This window comes from Coenobita brevimanus, chromosome 116 (assembly GCF_032717465.1).
Source record: "Coenobita brevimanus isolate Jiangsu-jjx chromosome 116, ASM3271746v2, whole genome shotgun sequence".
NCBI classification, from domain to species: domain Eukaryota; kingdom Metazoa; phylum Arthropoda; class Malacostraca; order Decapoda; family Coenobitidae; genus Coenobita; species Coenobita brevimanus.
Window position 1 is genome coordinate 569329 of NC_137069.1, and position 26640 is coordinate 595968.

The 26640-nt window shown below is 40.0% G+C and overlaps 1 protein-coding gene across 2 annotated transcripts; it reads right to left on the reverse strand.

The window, feature by feature from the left end:
- LOC145418807 (eukaryotic translation initiation factor 5B-like) lies at positions 1-26000 on the reverse strand. 2 transcript variants are annotated; one of them, XM_080287139.1, is made up of 21 exons: positions 25869-26000; positions 23453-23672; positions 22382-22900; positions 21480-21560; positions 20827-20923; positions 20348-20547; positions 19546-19710; positions 18910-19012; positions 18515-18691; positions 17487-17584; positions 16951-17088; positions 15996-16157; positions 15115-15332; positions 14347-14470; positions 12975-13142; positions 11944-12077; positions 11281-11500; positions 10216-10443; positions 9138-9281; positions 6358-6453; positions 1-1791 (listed from the first exon to the last, which is right to left on the reverse strand). In XM_080287139.1, exons 1-21 carry the CDS (start codon positions 25898-25900, stop codon positions 1522-1524), a joined length of 3594 nt encoding a protein of 1197 aa, XP_080143265.1. In that variant the 5' UTR covers positions 25901-26000; the 3' UTR covers positions 1-1521. The 2 variants fall into 2 exon arrangements, with proteins under 2 accessions (XP_080143265.1, XP_080143264.1); XM_080287138.1 differs by having other exon boundaries at positions 20821-20923.
- Positions 26001-26640: the final 640 nt, after the last annotated feature.

Below are 26640 nucleotides of genomic sequence, written 5' to 3' on the forward strand. Positions count from 1 at the left end.
CTTCAAAAAAATAAAAAAAATAAAAAGGGGGGGAGGGGGGGCATTATGTGAGCAATACATCCCAATCACCTATTGAATTTAAACCCAGTATGTGCCACATTCAGTAGAAGCAGCTTAACCCACTAGGCCACCAGGCATCTTAGACCCAGTAGAAAGAAAAAAAAAGAACATGAAAGTAGTGACCTACATTGAAAATTCCTGTACAACCATCACAAACATAAACAAGTGATATTACAGAACTGCTTTTCCTACATTAACCACTTCACTGTGATGGTGTATTTCATATTTTATTCTTGCTACCATCAGATGATTTTACTCAGCTTTGAATGGACATTATATCTTCAAGGGTTAAATACAGACATTCCTTTTGTAAATTATGAGATGTGAGGGGGGGAGGGGAAGCAAATCTGACAAAGATTTACAGTAATTGACATCATTCATTAACTCCTATCACCAACAGCCAATCACATACTACCCCTTCAAAAAGTAGGGGCCCGAACATTTAAAGGTACAGTAAGTGACCTGCCTATATCCCCTGATGGCAAATGACTGGAAAAATAGTCAACTCTCGGGATAAAACCTCTACTAGGCTGTCACTCAGACTGGGCCGTTCCTACCACTAGACACTCTATTGATCTATCTATAGCCAGACGCCTTAATCCCATAAAGGATGGCCACAAATAAACCGCCTCCATGTCGCCCTGTCCTCTGCCATTTCACTGCCCTCCCTCCAGCTTATACTCTCCTCTCTCACATACATTCTGACCTTGAATAAATCATCATCTGGCTGCCAGAGCAAAATAAAAAACGCAACATCGCAGTGAGCGGCTTACAATATGTCAGCGATGAAATTCAGCAAGAGGGAAAGAATATCAATATATGTTATAACTTTATGAGAGCTCTTTATTTTTTGATATTAAATCACTTCTTTTTATGGAACACAGAAGCACACACAGTCATACATCACACTTATTTTTTCATTTAAATGTGGTTATTAATTATTCATATCAGGCAGAGTGTACTCCAGCTGACTATTTTCTGGCTAGTCATTTTCTGTGATAAAAATAGTCTCCTCTGCAAAGGCAAAGAAAATCTATATACCGGTATATATATATACTATGTATAATTTGATAATTTTGGTTGTATGCTTCAAACTTATATCATGAACCAGAAGGCAAGACCACAGCAGCTGATTAGATTTTCAAGCATGTGACAAAGATATACCATATGACATGCCTGGCCTCTGCATCACTGCTGACTGTGTTGTAATGTGGGATGCAGGCTGATCACAGACAATTCTTGATACAGTAATTTCTGAAGTACATGCTAAGACTGATTATGTCTTGCCTATCTGTGCTGTTGCTGACTGCACTCTGTAATGAGTGACGCAGGCTGATCAAAGCTAACAGTTTAAAGGCAATAAATCACTGTGATATCATATGTTTGCCTTCCTTTTCATGATTTAAAGTTTAAGCATAAGACCGCTTGTTCCCAATGTAATTAAAAAGGAAAACACTAATTTTAAAGAATCTGAAACTCTTTTTTCAATTCTGCCATAAGTTTCCAGTCCGTTTTGCTGAGATCTTCCCTAAAATAGTCTTTGCAAGCATTGATAGATTCCCTGGAGATCTTGCTCACTAGCATGTCCTCTGCCTCAAAATGTCGGCCGAAGAGCTTGGGAGTGTTGCCTGGAACTGGTTCAATCTTGATGCAAACGTCCACACCTTTCTTGGCAAGGTCCACATTCTTGTGATCAAATTCCATCGACGTCACAATCCCGATCTCTACAAACTGTTGGAGGGGTTGGGCGTGGAGGAGGAAGAAAACCTTTAACATGATTACCAATACACTATACATTGGTGTTGTGGTCCCAGGCTCACCTGAACATGAACCAGGTGGACAGCAGAGTGAAGCTGCCCTTCTACTTCAGTCCACTTTTCAGGAAATAGATGAGGAACATTTGCATAGCTGGGCAATGAAGCCACCCATTTACAGTAAATGAAGAAGTCCCTCCCCAGCAGCAACCAATATAGTGCACTACACATTATGTGCTCATCATATGTTGGTGTTCCAAAATACAGTATGCAGATTTTTCAACACAAAAGGTACTGAAAGTTTGAGAAAACTGGCAAATCAGTATACATGTACCAATGCAACTTTAACAGAGAAAATCAGTCAGTAAATGACTGTGGACTTAAGAGGTAAAAAAGGAGGTACATTAGGTAATTATCCCATAAATTACTGAGGAATTAGCAGCAAAACGAATATAAAAAAGTGACAAAATGAGAACTTCCCATAACTAACTCCTTCACTAAGAGGAAGCCACTGAGTTTTTTCTTGTTATGTCCAGATGACTGTATTGAGCTTAGGAGAAATGTTTGGAAGCAGAGGGATTAGACACAGCCTTCATTAACCATTTCACGACAAGCAGGTTCTACTACAAGCAGGTTCGACTAAGCTGAAGTACATCATCTGACATAAGCTATATATATGTATATAGTTTCTGGCCTGAAGGAGTTAATACTGATAATACCTGATACCACAAGCTCATTAAAAGGCATATTTCTGTAAAGACCTACCAATAGCCAAAAGTTATTTTTCAATTTCTTTCAATTGCAAACAATGGATAACATTAGCTAATTTTGCATGGATAACATTAGCTAATTTAGCTGTTCTCTATTTATATTGCAGATGCTGTGGGGAAAAAAAAAATCAATTTATATGAAACACATGCAATGGGCAACATCAATTCTAACTGATGCCCACATACTTTTCAGATGTTATGCATAAACAGTAAGTACAAACAGCCAATAGTCTTCTTATACAAACAACATACTGCACAATGGGCAACATTTAACTGATCCCCATTTACATATGTTATAAAAAGGCTCATTACAAAAAACAAACAGTGGCATAACATTACACAGGGTGGTCCATATATAATGCTCCTCTTCTACTCCACCGGACGGTTTCTCGTGTGCTGTGGATATGGCTCAGTCAGGGTTATCAATGTCTATCCCATATCACATTTATTTGCTACTCCCAATGCCTCTCTCATGGCCACACAAGCAACAGGAGCCGTCCCCACAACACACAAGATACCGCTAGGTTAGCTTCTACTGGACCTTATTTAAAGGCCACTGTGTTTATCCATCTATGTATTTGTGGTTAGAAGGCACATTAGCAAGTTTGTTTGGCAGTAAAAGCATCAAGTGCATTAGTGCATGCGTACAAGCTTGACAGCATTAATCAGTGTCTTCCCAGCATACAAAGCATTAATCAGTGTCTTCCCAGCATACAAAGCCATGGTAAGTAAACAGTCCAATCACTTTAACCCCTAACCGCCGGGTGTCGGCAGGAACTGCAATTGTTTTTCCGGCACAGTTTGAACTAGCCGCCACTTGATCTCGTCACCAAAAGCTAAGGACAGACTCCTGCCAGTCGAGCCAACCATACCTCAGTCGTCTCTGTAGCTTTGCCAAGTGTAAGACAATGTTTTCTTAACCCTTCTCATCAAATTCCGTTCCCATCTCACATGGACTTTTGCCTCATCCACCCCTACCAAGCCTCATTTCAAGGGATACTAGGAAAGGACTCGGTGATAGTGCCACAGGGTGTGCCCTGGACGAGACTATGTCTAGTTTATCTAGCAATGGAGAAGTTATCACATTGAGAGCCAAGTTAAAATTGGAACCACAAGCACAAGCACGAATACATTTTACCTCTCGCGGCAAAAATTACTCCTCTTCATCGCGTCCTTACTCATTGACGCAATGATCTAAAGACCTGGGGATATCTTCATTCGCAAGAAGATGAGTTGATGAGTAATATAGTCTTTAATTTGCTTCCCAAACTGCTATAGTTTCTGGGATATGAAGGTTTGAAAACAGGTTATTTTTGGAAATATGCCCATACCAAGAGAACGACTGCACTTTACATAGCCCGGCATTTAGGGGTTAATGCACAACAAGCAACAAAATAGGGTGGTACGCTCTTCTTACCTTAACCTGGCCCAGATTTAGGTCTTTTTTTCAACTTGTTTCATTTAGTTCAGTGGTAGAAAAAAATACAACACTATGACTCTAGGCTCTACATCCTTTGCATAGCAGTTCTTGATGACTAACATCGTATTCTAGCATTATCTTGTTACAGCTCAGTACTCAACATAGAAAGACTGCAACCTTAGGCCAGGTTACAGCAAGTTGGTTATCTTGAGGGTCAGTGCATAGTTATATAATGGGAAAAGCAGTAGGTGGTGACAGGAATTACTGGCACAAGGTTTTGTTTGTCTGCTGGGGAATACCAACCAATCACTTGAGTTTATCTAATTTAAATGCAATTTACCCTGAAACTATGAAAATTATCAGCGCTGATATTTTCAACTTCATGTCCAACCCCAGTTTGAATATGGGAACAGAAGGACGAAAAATGAAGATGATGATGATGATGATGATATTTTCAACTTCCTTGTTCAGTACCTCAAAACTTGCAAGTGGCCAATTGTTGCATTCATCTGTATACATAAGACTGGTAATGGGAGTATCTGGGACTGCTTGTCTGTGGGTATGTGTGTACAAAGAAAGGGTGCAGTACAGAGATGGAAGTGAATGGAAACAATCTGGAAAACTGAGAAACACAAAGCTCAGACCTAAACACATTAAAGAAACTCTGTTCACTTCCTCTTTACAGTTTCTTCAGGATATTTCCTTACTGGTGGTGAAAAAACATATACCGATGACCATGATGATGACAATGACGAAAAACACCTCCTCTACTCCTTAATATATATTTCTATAAATGTTGTACAGAATGCAAACTTTCCAGTGTTGAATCATAATAACAAGCATAACTAACAGAACACAAATCATTACATCTTTTCTTCTGGAGGGCAACTTATTCTACATAATGCAGCAGGTATGCAATGCAATCTACATTAACAATTCTCCAACAATGTAACTTAGGGTAAAATATAAAATTCTGCATTAAGCATACTAAAATTTTGTACAAGAGGCAAATATATTCATTTATCAAGGCACAGTGCATCAACAAGACAAATATATTCAAACAAGTCATATATATTCGAGGAAAGACTGTTTCACAAAATTATTATGCTTTCCTACAGGAGGTCCTTGGAAGCACAACCAAATTGAAATTTCTTTCATGGTATGTACTTAAAATACCCTGAGAATGCAGGCTCGATTAAGAATGAGGGTAAACACATACTTTTCCCACGATGACGATGATTAACAAAACAGGCAATTAACGTGGCCCCAAGCAAATACCAATACATGACTATTTACCATGAGATAAATGGTCCTTACAGACTCTGCAGCTTCCCATTAGTAAGGTAACAACGTAGTCAACAGAATACCACATATGATCAACGACCCAGTGGAACCACTTCAGCAGGTGACACCTTTACCCATATCAGCTTCAGGAGGCGGCAAAACACATCAAATTCAAACCACTTTCCTGATCAACATTTTTACCACACAAAACTAACATCACTGGTCACAGCAACTTCTCGTGCATTTCCTCGAACCATTTATTATGCTTTCAGCTTCTGAAAGCAACAGCAGTTACAATGGTGCATTCTTCAGAAAACTAACAAAGCACTAATGAGAGTATCACGAAATATCCAACAATAGTTTTTATGTACAGTGCCATTCACATTTCTGTACCAAAAATGCACTGTACTGTATCAGAATGTTGGACTGTACTCCCTTAAGTGATGCTGAGCCAGTTAATTTCCTAACGATGAGAGGCCCCTCAAAAGGTCAACAAATTTATCCTTTGGTAGCCAGGATAGAAGAGAAAGATAAAATGAAAGATGTCAATGTACAAAAAAGGTAAGTTTTGTTTAAGTTGTTATTGTTAGTTGTTGTTGTCGCCCCATGCTCACTGAAACACAATCAGTCACCAGATGTTTAGCCATGGCCGCTATGCATTCCCTGTCATCCTTAGTTTGGTAATATTAAAAATCTATCTGTGATGTGGGGGAGGCAAACTTCATATAACATGCACTCCCTTGTGAAGCAATACAAAATGTAAACTTTTTCTAAACAACTAACACTGCAGTTTGTTGGAAGAAGCAAAGCAACCTGATAAGCAATTCTTCACTAAAACGCAAAAACAAACAGCATAATTCATAACTTATAAAAAGGATATACTGTATGAACTAGCCTAACAATGACATCATGCAAAACATACAACGGTTGGGGGCATTTCTCTGCATCAAATAATTATATAAAAAGGGCAATTGAATAATAAATAAATGTATAAATAATTTGGATACTACTGGTACAAATACCAATAATGTTAATAATATGTCATGCACGCTATACAGCTGTTACTAACCTCTTTGGTAGGGACGCAAAGCGGAGTGCCAGTCCTCAACACCCCCGCCTCCACCGTCACACCCAGCACAATTGGGTCACGTTTGTTGAATATTGCCTGAGGGACAAGTGAACAGGAACAGATTAGACATAACATAAGTGGTTAAGGGATGTACAGGCAGGTCCCATTATGTGAATGTTATATGTTAATGGTGGACTGCTCAGACAATGAAAAAAAAAAAAAAAAAGTGGGGGGAAATTGCATAACTCATATAACTGAGTAAATAACTCATGGGAGAAATAGGGTCAGATTAAATGACCCTGCCCACATCAACGATCATCAGTCTCTTGTAGGCGGATGCTCGTATAACAGGACCCGCCTGTATTCCTGGTGGCATTGGCTTTGTAATACTTCTTATGGCTTACCTTTCATTTCATACCCTGACACTCACGGCAAAATAACAATTCTGTTTAGGCGGCAGAAGCACATTACCAATGCAACTCTTCATTTTCCCTGATTATTAAGATGGTAAACGACTATTTCCTGTTGGCTTGGCTTCCTTGTTGGTCTTATCGCAATTCATTCCGATTTCTCAACGCATGTCTCTCAAGTGTAATGGTAGACTTACTAAAACCTACTCCAAAATGTACTGTTACCTGCTAACTTTACACATAACCTAAGACTTAAGTAACTTAATGTATGCTAATCTAACCTAACCAAACACCGTAAGCTAGCCTAACCTAACCTAACCTACAGTAACAAATCTCACCAAAATTAAAGAGTAAATTTCTTTTGGTAGATCTAAGTACCTTTTAATAAATGTCTGCCATTACGCCCCCAAATAACACGTCAGGAAAACGACACATGGATTTTTATAAACCTTTCAACTTATTCACTGACTCTGTCAAGACATACGGAAGTGAATTTCAATGTACGAAAAGGATACATCAATAAAAATGGAAATTATGATTATATAAGCAAAAGACTGGATTTGGTTTGGTTAAGTCTGGATAAAATTGGTAGGATTAGCATAAATAAGGTTGGGTTATTACACATATTTAGATTAGGTTTGGATAAGTAGGCACTGACGGGCAATTTCCTTCAAAAATGGTGTTCTATGATGGCGTCCATCCGTCTTCAGCACCATTAGGGGTTGTAAAAAAAAAAAAAACACCAATTGTTAAAGACTTTCACTACTTTTAAAAGAAATAAAAAGCATTGAAACTTGAAAACAAAATCAGGAAGTACTCAAAGAATCCCATGAAGAGCTAAAAACATTAACTATGGGGAGAGAGAGAGAGAGAGAGAGATGCACAGCTACATATTCAGCTCCCGTGAAAGAGCACCCACATCAAACACTGCATACTTCATTTTGTATATATCAAAATAGTATATAATTTATCACTGGTATAAACAGTGTACAAACATCAATTCCATATAAATACATTCCATCAGGCTCAACATTTATCAGAATTAATCACCATTACTAAAGAAAACCAATCTTATTTACAAGATGGCAGTCGAGAATTTGAATTATGACAGTTGCAAAAGATTAATCCAAGGCTAAAATCATTAATACACAGGAAATTATATGAATTCAAAGTGATTAATCTTCTATAGACAAAAAATATATAGCAAGAAGTTACCACCCAATATAAATGAATATCAGAGTACTGTAATTAATTAAATATGATGGCATGTACTACATTTTAAAAAGGCACTGCTTCCGACAAGACCATGTTTCTGCATCATGTCTTGTGGATGACAATTATATCTATAAATACTAATATGGTACTGCATTTAATAAAGTTATGGTTTCCTTTAAGCAACAGAAATAATTTACTTTCTCTTCTTCCTGCTTTCTATATTTCTGTAATAATCTTTAAGGTGGTAAATTACAGATTTAAACTGATTTTTACTTCTTGCTGTTTATATCCATGCTTTATATTCCTCAGCATGTGTTGGCTTCTCAAGCAAAATATACACACACATTAAAAAATTACTTAAATCTGCCTATTTTCATTATGGCTGGTGTAACTTTAAATAATCATAACTAGCCTTCACTAACCTAAATTAACAAACTAACCTAACCTAAGGAAACACTGCACCCTAACCTAATTTCTCTACATATCTATCTATAGCCAGATGCCTTAATCTTGTAACATGTATAATATTCTGCATAACTTATCGAGTAAAATCATCACCTGGACCATTACCCTATCTCACTAAACATCTGTGATGGGTAAAATTAAACAATAAGAAATGGAAGGGAGGCCGAGGATGAGATGGAGGGATGGGGTGGAGAGGTATATGAGAGAGGGGGGTGTGAGTTGGGAGCAGGGCAGTGAAACGGCGGGGGACAGGGCGACTTGGAGGCGATTTGTTTGTGGCCACCCCAAACGGGATTGAGGCGTCTGGCAATAGATAGATAGATAGAAGAAATGGAAGCACAAAGTTGGACAGCTATCATCACGTGTTTAGTAATATAAGCTTTACACACATTATCTCATCAGGCTTTAAAATATCATACCTCCACCTTAAATTAAAAGGATAAATAAACAAATAAAAATATCATCAACATCATCATCATCCGGACCTCCTTTCCCACCTTAGGGCAGCGTGAGGAGTAACACATCCAGACAGCCTAAGTTTGCCCAATCCAATGGGCCACACTTTCGTTCGCTCATCATTCAAGCCCCAGAAATCCTGGCTCTATCTGACAAAAATAAAAAAAAGGAAATATCACACTATACTATCTCTTATATAAAAAAACTGAAGCAAAAAGAAGTCGTATCACTCACCGTTGGTATAATCTTTAATCTTGATGGGAACACAGCAACATTCCTAAATTCATCCTGTTTTTTCTTTTTATAATCTTTAATATATTCTACATAGCGGTCACCTAGATGGTAGATTGTTTCTTCTGAGAAGATTTTCACCCCCTCCTGCAAAAGATGTAGAATTTAATAACCAGGGGAATGTACGTGATGTATAAGCAATAGTTCGTGAAGCAACATATTATATAATGGTATCCCAGTGATGTGTACTACCATTTTTTTTCCACAAGAACAATTAGCTTGACAATCAATGTTAATATTCACAAGTTACCCATAACTCCAAGCCAAAGTTCACTTAATGTTTCTTAGAAGCTAAACATATCATAAAACTCCTAGGAAATAAATTTCTAATCAGCTATACTGTACTATTCTTTTCCCTCTTTAGCTTGACTATTCACTCCTAGATATTAGTACTCTCACAATGTACCGGTATATCAGAATATCAGATTTGTATGATACGAATCATACCTCATCAATGTCATAATCATTATCTTTACAGCTCCCCACTAAAACAAGGACTAAATCCAGAAATGGAAGCATTAAAAAAAAAAAAAAAAAGTGCTCATTGAAGAAATTGCACATCTTAATCAGCACCATCCTGATCTTTCACCCCAACTGCGAATGGAGTGAATTAAGACCCATAAACAACATATTGTATAGAAGGGTGATAACTATTAACGGCACATGCAGTGAAACTGGCCACACAATCATTCACATATGATTCATGACCTTGGATTCCTGGCTCTACCTCACATGCCTAACCATCTGCACATATTCTGAGAGATGTCCAAAAGGAGGAGAGAGGGAATAGACTGAGGACAATCAAAGGTGTGACTGTGAGGATGTGAGTTCACACAAGTAGACAAGGGAAGATGTGCAGCAAAGTCCTGTGTAAAGATCTCCAGCTAAGAGACTGAGGAAGGAAGTGGTCCATGATCATGACACCTGGAAAGCTGCCATCAAGTAAAGATATCTACACATATTAACATGGACAACAGTTTCTAAATCTGCCACATGGTTACTGCAATGCAAAACATTTCACCTTGTCTGCCAGTTCCTGAGCATCCTTCTCCACCTTGACATCAAAGGCCAGGATGACTGCATACATGGGGTCGTGTTCCAACATCGCTGCTGCCTTCATGACGTCACGCTTTACCACTGGCCCAACCCTAATGCCAGAATATGGTACACTGTTGGCCTTGAAGAACTCCAACAAGGCCTCTAGGGCACCTAACGTTGATGCCTGTACATATACACCACGCTCCTTCACCTGTTAACAGAAATTGGTACACCTTGTTGCATCATCATCATGCTAACCCTAATTCCTATATAAGATGTTATATGAAGTAGGATCTATATAAGAGATAGTGATGAATGTTCCACATGGAAAATATATGAGACATGCACTAGATACAATATGATTAAGATATACATTAATCAACAACTGTAATTAAATGACAATCTACTGAGTAAGGTTACCATACAGGTGTTCCCAGAAATACAAATGTAGTTAATTTTCTTCTCCAATACGGTTCTCGGTAAACTTGAAGTCTAAAGTAAGCTTATTACTTTCAGCATCCCATTGGTATCTGTATTTTGTTCTTCCCTTGCAACAGAAAATTTCTTCAGCTTTGGGAAGATCTATTGAAATAAAAGTTCTCTGAGAGCCAGAGTTACATCTTTAACTAGAAGTCTCCCCTAAGCTGAACAAAGTCATCTTGGGAACTGCAAGAATAAAATGAAAAAGACACTCGGAGGAAATGAAAGCCTGGCCTGGAGTACAATGCAATTAATCCCTTCATTCTGGTGATGTCTCGGAGTAGCAGGTATACAGGAATATATTACACCTTCATTATACAGTTGCTCAGTATACAATCAAGCACTTATAAAATCAATAAGAATTTATTTTTTATTTATTTATTTTTTTACACATACTTTTTGGCTTATACAACCGCCGTGATGCCTAATTTCTCGTTATAAGATCATTTTTTAATACGATCGCTACAACACTACATTCTTTACACAGTCAGTTTTCAAAAATGCATCCCAGTCGTAAAACAAGAGCATGCTGTACGTAATTAGGGCAAAGGTGTTGCATAAATCTTACTTTGATGGACCTCATAGCAGCATTAAATTCCCTATCAACCTCCTCCTTGAGCAGATCAATCTCATCCTCGTGCCGGGCCACCTGCAGGTTGAGGCCAGCTATTGCCTTCTCCAGCTCTCGGGCAGCAATCTTCACACCTTGTGCTGCCGCCACTTCTTTGAATTCATCGTACTGACCCTTTACACGGATCTCCTTCAGAGGCTTCGGTAACAGCAAAGACCTGTGATGATCAGAGGAAAGTCATCATCATCATCATCATCATCATCATCATGTTAGGGTCAAGCGACTGTTCCCTGGTTCATGGTTTAGTCTGCTGGGGGAGATACAGACATCTGCTTTCAAGTGTACTTTACAATGTTTACAGGATGGACACCATTTAAAAATTAATCAAACATAGCTCTTACTTAGCCTTGTACTGGCATAGAATGCGAGAACCAAGCCATCCAAACAACTACTGTATACTGCAAAATGTCTTGTAAATATATGAATCAGGTGCTCATACGGAACACCTTTGTGTGGTGGCCCATTTATGTAAATGTCTCGCAACTCTCTCCCGATCCACACAAAGGGGGATGGTAGACTGGATATGGGTAACTCCAGCCTGCAGCCCACCAAGTTCACATTCATATGAACATGGGTCCACAACAATAATAATACACTGACCTGATCTGTGTAACAATAGGTCCCTCTGTACCGGCGAGAATAATAGTGTCTCCTTCACGCAGCCGTCCGTTGACCAGAATGACATCTATGGTTGTGCCGTGGCCTTGTATAGTCTTTACCTCCAACACTGTGCACTGAGGATCAACAAGCATTTGATATAAACTCTCACCACGACTTCTTTCCAAACCTATTTTATCATCATTAACATCCTGTCTCTTTTTCCCACACGTGAAAAAAAGAAAGAAAGGGGGGGGGGGTAAGAACTACGCATCATCATGCTTAATGAAATGGACCACACATTCATTCACTTCCCACTCAAGCTCCTAGAATCCTGACTTCACCTCAGAGCCATGACATCCACTAATACATTGTTTCATACAGTTATGCTGTGCTTGTATAAATATCTGTCCTCACTTATACAGCTACTACACACTTCACACCAAAGTATCAGAGCAACAAACTACAAAAACAAAATAATTTGTGATACTTCTTACCTCTTTGAGACTCATCGATGGTAAGAATTAGTCTCTCTTAAAATACGATCTATAATATCTATCATGTACGTGTTATTCCAATGACTACCTCGCCTTCTTCCTTCCTATTACCTACATATTATCTCACTGTCATCATTATCATCATACAGTCTTACGTCATGCCCTCCCCTCTTTGAAGGGTTAAGGTGCTGCCTGTATTTAGTGGACATTTGATGAGCATGTAGCACTTTACAACCGTATGTTCTTTCTGACCTCAATCAACAGCCTCTATGTGGGATTCAATGCTTAGCCCCTCAGTCAACAGCATGGGTTCTAACCAACTAGACCATTGCAGTTATGGTGTCACCATTCTCAACCTAAACTCAATTCCTAACTTAATGTATCTGCATATTAGCTAACTTCCAGTCAACATCATCATCAACAGCACCACAAACCTAACCCTAACTTCTCTACTACCAAACCTTACTACTGTGTTATGAACTCCCACATATGACACAAAATTAGCTGGAAAAAAAAAAAAAAAAGTGCATACAGTACCTGTAGCTCTTCTGAGAACATGAGTCTCTTGTTGAGTCTCTGTTGACACATGTTGCAGACCATGGCAATAAGATTACCCATTCCATCTCCAGTGATGGCACTTGTTGGCACCAGTGACACATACTGACGAACATCAGGGTTCTCCCAAAACAGTGCTGCGTTGAGACCCTAAAATACCAACATGAACATACAGAGTCATCCATCATCATTGTTGTCATATCATCCTACCCACAGCTACAGCACGAAGGGTTCTCTAAATCAGCATTGCGTTACGGAAAATACCATACATTAAAATAAACATTAGTTCATAACCATCAGCATCCTACCATGGTGCATCATGGTTCTTCCAAACAACTCTGAATTAAAACCACAAAATAACATTAAAGCATAGCTACAGTACTTCATTACTATTATCATCCACCCTAAAATTTCAACAAACATACAAAACTGAAAATATCCAAAAACTGGCTGTTAATTTGGCCTCAGGCTCATCTGTATGTGATTCAGTGTTCTCCCAAATGTGCAATGATCTCCTAAAATAACAAAATTAAAACATACAGTTGCTCATCATCATCCTACTTATACTTCCCTGTTGCAGTCCAATGGGTTCATGTGTAGATTAGCCTGGGGTTAAAACAGTAACTACTACAGTACTCAGACATCCCACCAGTACAGGATGTGGCAGGAAATGTTTTTATAGGTTCATTACTTCATTCTTTCCTCGTCCTTCTGCCTAAGGGTGATTTTTCACTCCCTCTTTTGTCTTTCCTTCCTTCATTCTTTCCTGTTACTTCTGCCTGTGGGTGACTCTACACTGAGTGACAAGCCAAATGGTTTCCTGTACACCAGGTAACCATTTACTACGCTGGGTGGTCACCATATAACCAAATCATGGCGCCTGGTGGTTTAGTAGGTAATTAAGGTGCTCCAATCGAATTGAGCCGGTGAAGGTTTATATCCCAGGGGTGGTTGGGGTTACTGCTCACGTAATGCCACTCAGGGATGAGTGAGGCTGGTCACTCTCATCTTAAATGTCAGGATCAACTGCCTAGCCCCGGGCTCCTACGTTCCTCATGGGGCAATGTAGGATTGGATGATGGATGGGACATGTACAAAGTGAACTGCAGCCACTTCAGCCAGGCACTCCTAAGGATCTTCCATTACTAGAAGCAGGAAAAGGAGAGTATAACGGCTATAATCCTGGAACGTTTCCCAACCAAACATAACAAGGTAGGACCCACAAACAGGGAAAGAGAAAGCAAAAGTCATACATTAGTTACAATTATAATTACAAAAATTAACTTAACCTACACAGTGATAACTGAAGGCTGCAGAATATGTATCAATTTTACCACTCTGAATGGTTACTTACTTGAATATTAAGAGCCTGAATGATTTCTTTTGTTCTACGGTCAAAGTCATTCTTTGAGGGTTCCTTCTGCACCTTTATTATTTCTCGGATATCTTTTGCAGGATTTGACTGCCATTCAAACACTCTGAAACATAACACACCTTCATGTTAGAATACCTATGCCTTATACAGGATGGCCCTTATATAACCCACCACTTCCACTCTGCTGGGCAATTTCTTGTGTGTCGCAGAGATGGCTCAGTCAGTGCTATCAGTAGCTGTCCTTCAATATTTATCCACTTCCTACTCCCACTGCCACAACCACATCCACATTAGCTGACAAAGCTGCCCCCACAACATGTAAGATACTGCCACATGAGTTTCTCCTGGATTGCTATATACTGGCAACCCTGTGCTCCAATAACTGATACACTTATACTGTACAATACAAGGAATGAACTACAATATTACCCTGAAATTCATAAGAGATATGTCTTCTTTTTGAGCAACCTAATGGACTCAGTGGTTTTATGTTCTACTCAACCATGTGAAGTAAGCCACAAAACAATGGAAATTTTGGTCAAGTAAGGCAAACAAACTACTGAACAAGTTGCCAACACCCTCTTACCTACAGAAATTCATTGAGGGAAACAACACACAATGCTTTCCTCTCTTTAAGCAAGTTAATGGACTCAATGATCTGAGGTTAATTAGGTTAGGTTGAGCTAGGTCAGATTAGCTTAGTGTAGGTTAGGTTATCATTTCACTTGGCCTCCACTATCCTCGTACCTATCAACTTTATTGAGGGCAACAACAAACGGTGTTTTCCTCTTCTTGAGCAAGTTAATGGACTCAATGGTCTGTGGTTCAAGACCCTGCGTGATGTCCACCACCAGGACGGCAATGTCACACAGGGACGACCCACGCGATCTCAGGTTACTGAATGACTCGTGCCCAGGAGTGTCAATGATCAGCAACCCAGGGAACTTTAGCTGGCTCATATCAAACTGAAATATACAAAACAAACATTTATAAATTAACATGTCATTTATGCTTTCTTTTACATTAATTCCCCTAAAACAGAGAAACATTACCACTTAAAAGTTCCACTGATACCTATAAAACTGACTCATGTCAAGCCAAGACACACAGTACACACAATTACAGCAAAACACAATCCTCATGATCAGTACAGGTAAAGTTCTAAAATATCAAGCCTGATTCTGTCAACTGAGGGGAAATTGCCAAATCAGCAGTGACAAGCAATGAAATCCATGACATACAGCATCCCCCATGACATGGGGGATGCCTGGCTAGGCTACCCAACTATACAGTAAAACCAGCTTAATGTGGACCAACTGAGGGGAAATGCTAGTCCATATTACTCAATTTTCAGGATAAACCAGGTTGGAGGGGCTGGGATACATACATCTTTATGCAGACAACTGAAGAGGTCTTGTAAACACGGGCCTAGATGGTCTCTTTCTTTTTTTTCTTTCTTTTTTTAGTGCCTATGGTGTTCCTGTAATGACCAAGAGCAACCACCAAAAGTCTTAACTATTATGAAATTTACAATACACACAGAGAAGAAATCATAAAAGCATCAGTTATGAACACACCAAAAACCTTATGATGGAGCACGACGGTAGCCGCACCATCCCAATACTTACGTCCTTAACCATATGTGTCTGTCGTGTAATGCCGTGTGCGGGAACATTTGTGGCACCGATCTGCTGTGTGATGCCACCAACCTCTCCCTCCTGTACGTTGGTCCGACGCAGTTTATCCAGGATCTTTGTCTTGCCATGATCAACATGACCTAAGACACAAACCTGCATGGAAAAATAATGCCAAGAAGAATATCACCACCACCTCCATCATCATCATGATCATCATCACTATCATCATTATCATCATGATCATCATCATCATCATCTCTCTTTCCCACCAAAAGATGAGGTGAGGCATTATGGAACAGGCCTACAGAAAAATCAATCTTTATAAACCATTACAGAATCATCATCATCATCATCATCTGGACCTCCTTTCCCACCCTAGGGCAGAACACAAACAAAAATATAACACCATTAGCTAACCCAACTTCCTTTCCCACCCATGGCTGGAGTGAGGAACAATTCAGAAAGCAAGGATGAAGGAAACGCGATAAAAGAACTATCAGTGGAACGCCCTACAAAATGGGCCACACACTCATTCGCTTACTATTCAAGCCCCCATAATTCTGACTCCACCTGAAAGGCATGATCATCCATACACTTTTCTTTAAATGCTTTAGTGGTGCAGTCAGGATTCTGGGAGCCTGAATGATGAGTGAATGAGTATGTGGCTCACTTCACGGGGCATGCTGTTTGGTAGTCTGCCTTCTCTCATGTTCTTTTTCTCTGCTTTCTGGACCCTACCTCATCCCAACTAAGGATAGGGGAAAAAAAAGAGGCAGGATGACATTGATGATGACGAAATATTATTTTAGAGATGCACTTCCTATTACCGATCAGACAGAGCCAATCCATCAAACATCATGTTAAAAAATCAGCTTACAAAACAAATCAGTGCAAAAAACAAGTTACAATACATGAACTAAAATAAAATATAACAAGTATAACATACCACAGGTGCTCTAAGATTATCAAGGGACTGAAGCTTCTCATTGGCTTCTTTCCTCTTGGCTATCCTCTCCAGGGCACGCTGTTTTCGTTTCTCTGCCTCTGTCAGGCGTTCATCCTCAGACTCATCACTTTCACTCTCCTGCAAAAAAAGGAGAAGTGGACAATTAACCCATTCATTCCCATGACATCCTTAGCGTTATATTCATGCTAGTGCAACTGACTTGTTTAGTTTGGGAAAAACTTTTCAGATTGGTGTTACACAATGAAATATCCATGCTACATCAAACAAAGTCATCAGTAAATAGCAAGAATAAGATACCAGTAGGAAAATAAGTGCTGCAGTGTCCTTTCATATGCCAGCTTTATCATCACACCACAATTACATCTACATAGCAAGCATACATAATGACTCCATGCTCCCTTGCATGGAATCCCCATATTGGGGTTGGCCAAGGTACAGCTGGCTTCTTTATGGCAATTTTAACCCAAGTCAGAGTACTGGTTAAAAGACCATACAAAGGGGCAATCATGGTTTACCTCTTCACTGGCCTCATCTTCCTCATCCTCTTCCTCCTCATCTTTTTCACTCTTCTTGGCATCAGTTTCTACCGAGGCTTTGGTGGCTTCTGATGTATCTGGTGCAGAAAAAAATAAATAAAATGTAAAATACTACCTCTACAGTACGTCCTAATTACGCATCAAATACGAGGTCCAAAATATTTTCCCCCCCCCCAACAACTGCTATTATCGAACTGGCAAATCAATTGTATAGACAGATTTTAATAAGCTTTCTTTCTTGTTTAAAATCTGATGTGAACTTCAGGGAGGAAGGGGGAATCAGCTGAGGCAACCCACAATGGAAACTAAAAATGACAATTTATTGTAAATCAATGTAAGTTTAATAAAACAATTTCTTTCCTTATCTACTGTGGACTTAATAGCAAAAAAAAAAAAAAAAAAAAAAAAAAAAAAAAAAAGCATAATCAAAGCTACATGAGAATTACTGTACAGTATATAATACTCTGAAGTAGTGCAAGCTAAATGAATTAAATCACTGTTCAAGATAATGTGCTTTTGCTCTTGGTAGCTATCCAAAAATAAAAAAGGAAATATATATATAAAAGGTGAACAGTGACAGCAAACCCAGTATGACTCCCTTCAAGCTGCAAGGGCCCATGACTAGGCTGTAAATATATTCGAGCATGTAACAATAATACAACAGCGTGCCGCAAAATACAGTGAACTCACTCTCATCAGTAACAGCCACTTCTGTTTTACCTCCTCTGAGGAGCATGGGTCTGATGTCAGCAGTACTGTAGTTGCGACGCAAGGCTCATGTGGACATGAACCCAGGCCCTTCTCTTACAGTCTACCATTCTCCTTTCGGGGGATGGGGAGAGAACTGAATGATGCTTGCATAACCAGGCAGCTGAGACACCTGGTTATATTGATGCCATCACATGAAGGTATGCCTCTCCATCACATGGCTTCATGTTTAGACCAATAATTTCCTCAACCATGTGAAAAATAGACATCATCATCTCTTTCTCCACATATAAACTCACCTTCCTCTTCCTCTTCTTCTTCATCATCATCAGTGTCATCCCAGGCATCTTTCACATCATCCTCTTCTTCCTCCTGCTCCATCGCCTCCACAGCCTCTGTTTTCTCTCCACTCTCCTCTTTGCTTTCTTCCATTGCCTCCACTGTTTCTGCAGGCACCTGTGTTTCCTCTCCTTCACCTAAAAATAGTGATGCAAAGTAATTTATAAGTTTCTAGGAGAGACTTAGAAAATTTTAGATACTTATTGGGGTTTGTAACAATGTGAGTGTTTCAAGCTCAGAAAAAAAACAGAGTGACTGTAGAGTAGCTGAATGTTTCCTGCCTAAGAGTTATGAATGTGACCAGTTAGTCTAAGTAAAAAATAAATTCCGTATCCTCGCCCTTCCCAATACGCACCTTGTTCATCAGCCTTTTCATCCTTCTTGGGCTTCTTCGGTCTAACTCTGGTGCCCAGCCGTACCCGCTTCTCACCCGCCTCTGGCAAGCTCAGACCCTGTGCCTGAAATGTCCGTCACAATATTAGTAAACTATATGTATACCACTACACAAGTTGACCCGTAAACAGCACTCCACTAGAAACTCCTGTGGGTGAATCGTCTATGTTGCAAGGGTGACTCCGTCTGCTGGTGTGGGCATGGTTGTGGCCGTGGAAGTCGCAAATGAATAAATGATGCAGGACAGACGCTGATAACAGTAACTGAGTCATCCCCACAACACACAAGATATTGTCTGGCAAAGTGTAGCATTATATTTGAGCCATCCTGCATACTAAATGGTAAAAACAAAATAATAAAATAGAATAAAATAAATAAATAAATAAAAAAAATAATCTGGACTGTATGCATCCTGAAGTCTGCAAGGACTGCCTATCCTCATCATCACTGAAATCATCATCCTGATCTCTTTTCCCACCTAACAGGGGGTGGGTCAGAAGCAGCAGCTTGAATGGGCCACTCACTCATTCACCATACAACTCCCTGGAATCCAGTCGTCATGGCTACCAACCAATTCCCAACCTGTGCACCAACTAACCTTCATGTGCTCGATGAGATCCTGGGCTCGTTTCATGTCCTGCTTCTGTTTGGCGGTAAGGAGCTTTCCCTCAGCTTTTAGTCGCTCTTTCCGCTCCTTCTCCTTCTGCTTCTTGCGTTCCTTCCTCTCTTGCTCTAATCTCTTCTCCTCCTCAATCTGTCTTAACTGTAGGAAGACTCATGTTGAAAGTGCAGCAAATCTGATGATCGAGGCACTGTGTAATTCTTTAGTGTGGTAGACAAAAAAAACAAAAACTACCGGTATTTCATGACCTATAGGTTAAAACTTTCACTTATGCAGTGGCTATCTGCATCCAGCAATACAGTAACTTACATAGGTGGTAACTGCAAATACTAAGAACAAAAAAAATATCCCTGATGCAACTCATTGTGTATACAATTTTTTATTAAATAAGAAAAGTATTGTAGCACATTTTCAACATGAGTGTTGTACCAAGGTTACATCCACATCTCATCAACTACCGCAGTGATTCATGCAGATACCCTGTTTGTTGAAGTATCTCACCCTCAAGTATTAAAACAAAAGAAGGGTGAGAAGGAAGGTCCTACAAAAAAGATACATATTGAGTACTTTAACATCACTGCTGTTCTTCAGCAAAATCATGGCCATTACCTCACTGATAATAAGTGAAAATGAACATGCATCACAGAGATCTATGATTATGTTAACACTTTTCATCATTATCCCAACATCCTTTTTCCCGAGAAGCAAAAACACCAATTAAATACTATAGTAAATTTCAATATATAGAACAACAAACAGAAATAACCAGGCTCTTTACCCTCTCCTCCTCTTGTCGTCGCAACTCCTCCTCTTCTCTCTTCAACCTCTCCTCCTCCTCTTTCTGCTTCTCCAAGGCTGCTTTCATAGCCGCTAGCATTTTACTACTTGGCTTACCCTTCTTTTTGGCATCTTTTTCCTCCTCCTTCTTCTCATCCTTGTCTTTCTTCTTTTTCTTCTTCTTTTTACTGGAGCTCTCACCTATGGCAAATAAAATAAGAAATTAAAATCACAGTAAAGGTCATCATTTCAACCAATCTTGCTTTAACTACTGGGTAACAATCACAATAATCATCATTAATAAATGGATGGATGACTGTCCAGAATGGGAGGCTGACTAAAACCTCCACTTGCAATAACAACATGAACAACAACAGCTACTACTACTATTACTACTACTACTACAGAACTACTACTACACTACTACTGCTACTAAAACAACCAAGCAGGTCTAGTATACTGTACAGTACTTACCCTCACCTTCACCGTCACCATCACCACCATCGTCTCCCTTCTCCTCGTCTGGTGCAGGGGCTGGCATGGGTGGCGATACATCCTCCTTGGTCTCAGTGGTCTCCTGCAAAACAAATACCATAACCATCACTCTGACCAACATTTCATACACTACAGATCACGCTAAATCAACAGCAACAGCAGCATAAATCAGCCCACTCCAGAACAAAGGTCTCAATCTTCTTTTTCCATACCGGTACTATGACTGGCTGTTTGCACGTTCCATCTAATTCCAGCAAATCTCACCTCCTTATCTTATCCTCCATTGCTTCTTCCTCTCACACCATCTCAGGCTGTCATTCAAACCCCTGATCATCCACCTGTTATCTGCTCTACCAGGGATATGATCTGCCCACATATATTCATACTTTATTACTACTGTACATTCTCTACTTCTGTCCATTCACTTGTTCTGGAAACTCCCTTTAAAACTCTCCTTCTGACACCTAACTAGACCCCTTCCATCAAGCACCCTTGGGTTTACATTCCAAAGTTTCTTACAACGCACACTTCCAATCCATAAAATACATCTGAACAGGTATGACACACTGATTACATAACAAAAAAAGTGAACGAGTCAATGATCCAAGACTGAGTAATATAAAAGCCACTGTTGTTACCTTGACCACAGGCTCTGGAGCATCCTTGCCTTTCTTTTTCTTCTTTTTTGATTTACTGTCTTCTTTCTTCTCATCATCACCCTACAGAAGAAAAAGCGAGTCAACCATAAACAAAATTTATCAATCATATAATGCACTACTTTACGCACAGCCAGGAACAAAAATCTGCCTAATGTTTCACTTTTTCTACATCTCACTTCCCTCTGCTGGCATCATGGAGGAAAGTAACAGACATGTGCTAAGTGCAAAGCAGACACTGTAAAACAAGCAGCATATTTTTTTCATTATTAGTTGAATACTTGTATGATCAATTAGAAACAGACCTTCCAAACCGTACCACAAACAGGAAATGAAAGAGTTAGAATGTGCTGAAGAATACAGTACTTGATGCAAACAGCTCAAACGGAACCTGCTTCAGCTATAATATAAATGGAGCGCTGGGGTTCTCGTAACAAAATGACATCAAAAAAACAAAAATAATCCCTGTCAACAAAGAATGTTCAATTAAGGAGGACACTGGCCCATTAAGCTACATAATTTTAAGCTTGTTCCATTTTACTTGTTTAAACTTGAGCTCAAAATTTACACTGATCTTCAGTCTCTTGCAACCAGTTGTCCTGAAATTAAGATATCAAGCATAAACTAGTCTATCAATGAAGTAGTCCCTGTCCCAAGATTAACATAAAGAACAGATTATTGACATAAAATAATCCTTAAAACTACAGGTACAAGCCACATTTATTTTCAGTATTTTAATCAAAATTTCCTTCCTCTCTTCATCTTGTGAATGAAAAAAATGAAGCAATACCTGTACTGCAAAATGAACAATGAAAATGCTAAAGATATCAATACAATGTCAGAAACAATGACATGCCAGACAGAATTACTACAACCATGCTCACCTGTGGCTCTACACTAGGCTCCCGCGGTGCTTCAGTCACTGGCTCGGCTACTTCAGGAGGTGGGGCTTCATTCTGTTCCTTCTTTTTCTTCTTCTTTTTCTTACCAGTTTCCTCCTCTACCACTGGCTCGGGTACGGGTTCGGGTTCAGGGGCCTTAACTTCATTTTTCTTCTCTCCTTCATTCTTCTTCTCTGTGGGTTTTTCTCCTCGGTACTCGGACTCCAACTCGGCTAGAATTTTATCCAAGTCCTCTTCGTCATCCGCACCCTTTTTCTTCCCTTTCTTCTTCTTGTCTTTCTTGCCCTTGTCATCCTTATTCGCTGGGGCTGTCGTCTCCTCTTCCTTCTTCTTCTTGGGTTCTTTTTTTGGCTTCGTCACAGGCTCATCATCTTCATCAGGAATATCGTCCAACATGTCATCATCGTCATTCATCAAGGCAGCAAACCCACCTCCCATCTTGGACGTGATCCTCTCATCTTCAGAATCAGAGTCATCTTTCTTGGCAGCTTTTTTAGATTTCTGCAAAAAATTACATAGGTATAGAAAGATGCTGGAATAGCAGGTGGATATGGTCTGCATTATTCGTTCCCTTTCAACTTTATGATTTCTTTTCCACATTAATCTTACCACCTACAGATCAATCATTTTATTCACCACAGGAGAGATTTTAAAACTGGTGGGGTTAAATGTAGCATTCATTAACACCTTTCACTCTTACTGTGCTCTCCTCATCTGAATACAACTGTCTGGCAGTAGCAAAATCACACTAAACATTACATCCTCAATTTGAAGTTGTTGCTGGACCTCATAATTACATTTCTAGACATACCCTGATACATTCTGCACCCGTCTAACACAAACTAAGATAATGTTCAACTTATTTTTTTCTTTTTCCAATCCACATTACTCAAACATCCTATGCATTTTCTACAATACAGATCATCACAACCCAGCTCCCAATTCTAAACCAAAAAAACAGGCCAAACCATTTCAGAGTAGGCTACTAGCCCAGCACTCTTTCAGATTTCCTAATCCGTCTGTCTTTTTCTCAACACAGTCCACAAACCATACCTTTTCCTTCTTCTTCTTGGTCTCGGACGGTGGCTCCGGGGTGTCATCATTATCCTTCATCTCCCCCCTCTCCTCCAGTGTCATGTCTTCCAGCTCCTTGGCCACATCGTCCTCCCAGTCATCTGCCTTCTTCTTACTCTTCTTGCCCTTCTTACCCGCTGGTGCCTCCTTGGGTCCAGTGTTCTCTATGTCATTTATCAGGTCATCGATATCCCCGTTCCTGTAAGACAAAGGAGGTTATCAACGCGTTCGTTACCATCGGATCATTAATGTAAAATACCTTACCTGTTGCACTGATCAGAATCCACCAACAGATAAGATATATATACTCTATCTATCTATTGCCAGACGCCATAATCCCGTACGGGGTGGCCATTGACTCTGAGTTATTTGTTTTACAGGGAGGGGCACTAACCCTCCACCAAACCAATTGACACGTAGGGAGCACGTATGGTTTAGTTATATGGTTACCACCCAGCGTTGTAAATGGTTTCTTGGCTTACAGGAAACCATTAGGCTTGTCACTCAATGTAAAGCCACCTGTAATGGAAAGAAAAGCAATAAGTAGTGACAGGAAAGATAGGAGAAATAGGAACAGTACATGAAATTTATTAACACTTTCCTCAAGAATGTCCATCCTACAAACATTCCCCCGCCCTCTCCCCCACCACCCCACCCCCAAACCCACACCACCCCAACTCCCCCCAATACCCTCCACAGCGCCCAACCATTATTAACCCCTGCCCTCCCACCACACTCATCCCCATCCCCCATGCCCCCCACAATCCCCAGTCACCCCAGCCACTTCCCCACCACCCCCCACTCCTCCACCATCCCCCCACTTTCCCCCTACCACCCACCCACCCCTACTGCCCACCCCCTGTCCCCACCACCCCCAACCCCCTGCCCTCCACCACCCTCCACCCCCATACCCCCCAAACCCCAATCCCCTAAACCCCCCACACCCCCAAACAACCCCACCCCTCCAACCCCCACTGCCACCCCCACCCTTTTCCCCCACCCCCCTCCTGACCCCCCACTTACCACCCTCACCCATCCCCCCCACCCTACCCCACCACCCCTGCCCCTACCTCCCCAAGCACCCAGTCCCCATCCCTGCACCACCCCACAACCCCCACACCCCCAAGCACCCAGTCCCCATCCCCGCACCCCCCACAAATCCCCCACCATATCGCACCCACCAATTATGCCCGTCCTGAGCGTGTCAAAACATTACGATGCCCGTCTTTTAGGGGTTAAAATTAGGTTAGTACAGAACAGCTCTAATTATGTATTTTAGTTGATCTGAGTAGTTTCTAGAAAGTATGCCTTTCCTTGTGTGAGCTGGGGGCATGGCTGTGAAATGGTGTGAGACATGGCAACATGGAGGTGATTTGTTTGTGGCCACCCTTACAGGATTAAAGTATCTGGCAATAGATACCATAGATAGATAGATACATACAGGCCATTATGCTTTAGAAACAAACATCAGTGAATCATAAGGAACACTGATATAAACAACAGGAAAAGAAAATCAGCAATAAACAATCATTTACCACCACAAAAATTTATAGGAAAATATAGAAAACAACATGGAAGGGGAGGAAGTGAACTGGTACCATTAAGATAATTTCTGCTGCTTAAACTAAACCTTACATTTACCAAGTGTATATTAAATATTATGTAATTATTTGAAATATTCAGCTGGTAACCATACAAACTGGTAATTTAGTCAATTTTGGTACACTTGTATTCACTCTATGTTAACTTCTTCAATAAACCCATTTAAACCTTCTACAGAAAAGCACTTAAATACTATTAAAGTTATTCCATGATTTGCAAACTTATGATTGTAACTTCATACACCATGGTAGTTAATTTGGATATTCTCTCTTTGGTAATTTCAATAACCTTTTCAAATCTACTACAGAAAAGACCAATTTATAATTAATCCATTTAAACTCAGTATATAAGGGTACGATACTGAACTTTAATTTCGTCATGAGTTGCAACCATTCAGCTGGTAACTTCATACACACTGGTGGTGCAATTTTCAGAAGATGTAGCTTGTGCAGCTTCTCCAATTATCCATTAACATCTACTACTGAAAAGAACTCAATTTACATGTAATTCGTCACAATTTTCGGTTTAAATTTATTAGAGGACCGGGCTGGCATATACCTTCTGTCACAACGCCTTCAGTGCGGCGCCTTTCATAATTTTTTCTAACATCATCTATTTCATTCTATTTTGGGTGATTTTTCGAACTCAGTGAGTTAAATACGGCCTTTATTGTCCCCTCCACTACCAGCATGTTCTCCAATGATGAATAAAACTCATCTGGTAGGAGCAAGAGTGAAGTACGATTGACCTGCTGGGGATTAATGGCGGAATAAAATCAAGCCCCGATACTCACGTCTCGGCTTTATTTCCCTTTTTCTTTCCCATGGTGACGTGGATTTAGGTTCTCTCATGAAACAGGCCTCAAGTGAATAACATATGGACAACACGAGCAACAACCTTTCACCACCACACGGTTACACCAACGCCACCTGCATGCCGGATAATACACTGCAGTAGTTTTCACCAACAGCATCACTAAATTAATATAAATCACTCTTATCCTCCTCTTCTTTGATGTTTTTTCACCTGGAGTTTGGTTAGTTGACTTCCATATATTCTGCCGATGCTCAGTGCTAATATATTAACAGTACCATCGATCTGGAAAAAATTAAGATTTCATTATCTATCTGTCTATCTATCTACAGTATAGACAGACGCCTTAATCCTGTAAAATAAGGGATGGCTATAAATCACCACCACGTTTCCTTCTCCTCTGCCAATAGGCTGCCTTTCCTCTAACTCTCACACACCCTCTCTTCTCTCCATTCCATCCCTCTATCTTCATCTAGGTCTTCCCTTCCTCCTCTCCCCCTTCAACTCACATACACTTTCTCTTCTCTCATCTTCCATCTCTCCATCTTATCCTAGGTCTTTCCTTCCTCCTCTCCCCCTCCACTTCTCTCACATAGTGTCAAATCCTCCATCCTCTCCACTAGGTCAAACCATCTCAGAGTAACTTCAATCATCCAGAACACTACCTTCCTCCCATTCCAACTTGCAGATCTTCCATATCCATTCTATCACCACCTTTCCCCTATTTTTCAACATTTCATCACACATTCCAT

What these genes read in the sequence shown, in the direction of transcription:
- LOC145418807 (XM_080287138.1), bottom strand. Translation starts at nt 25,900, where the DNA reads ATGGGAAAGAAAAAGGGAAATAAAGCCGAGAC. An exon ending in ATAATCTTAGAGCACCTGTG is followed by an intron (nt 16,158 to 16,950) that starts GTATGTTATACT and finishes TTTTCCATGCAG; the next exon opens with GTTTGTGTCTTAGGTCATGT. An exon ending in GATTAAAGATTATACCAACG is followed by an intron (nt 6,454 to 9,137) that starts GTGAGTGATACG and finishes CTTGTCCCTCAG; the next exon opens with GCAATATTCAACAAACGTGA.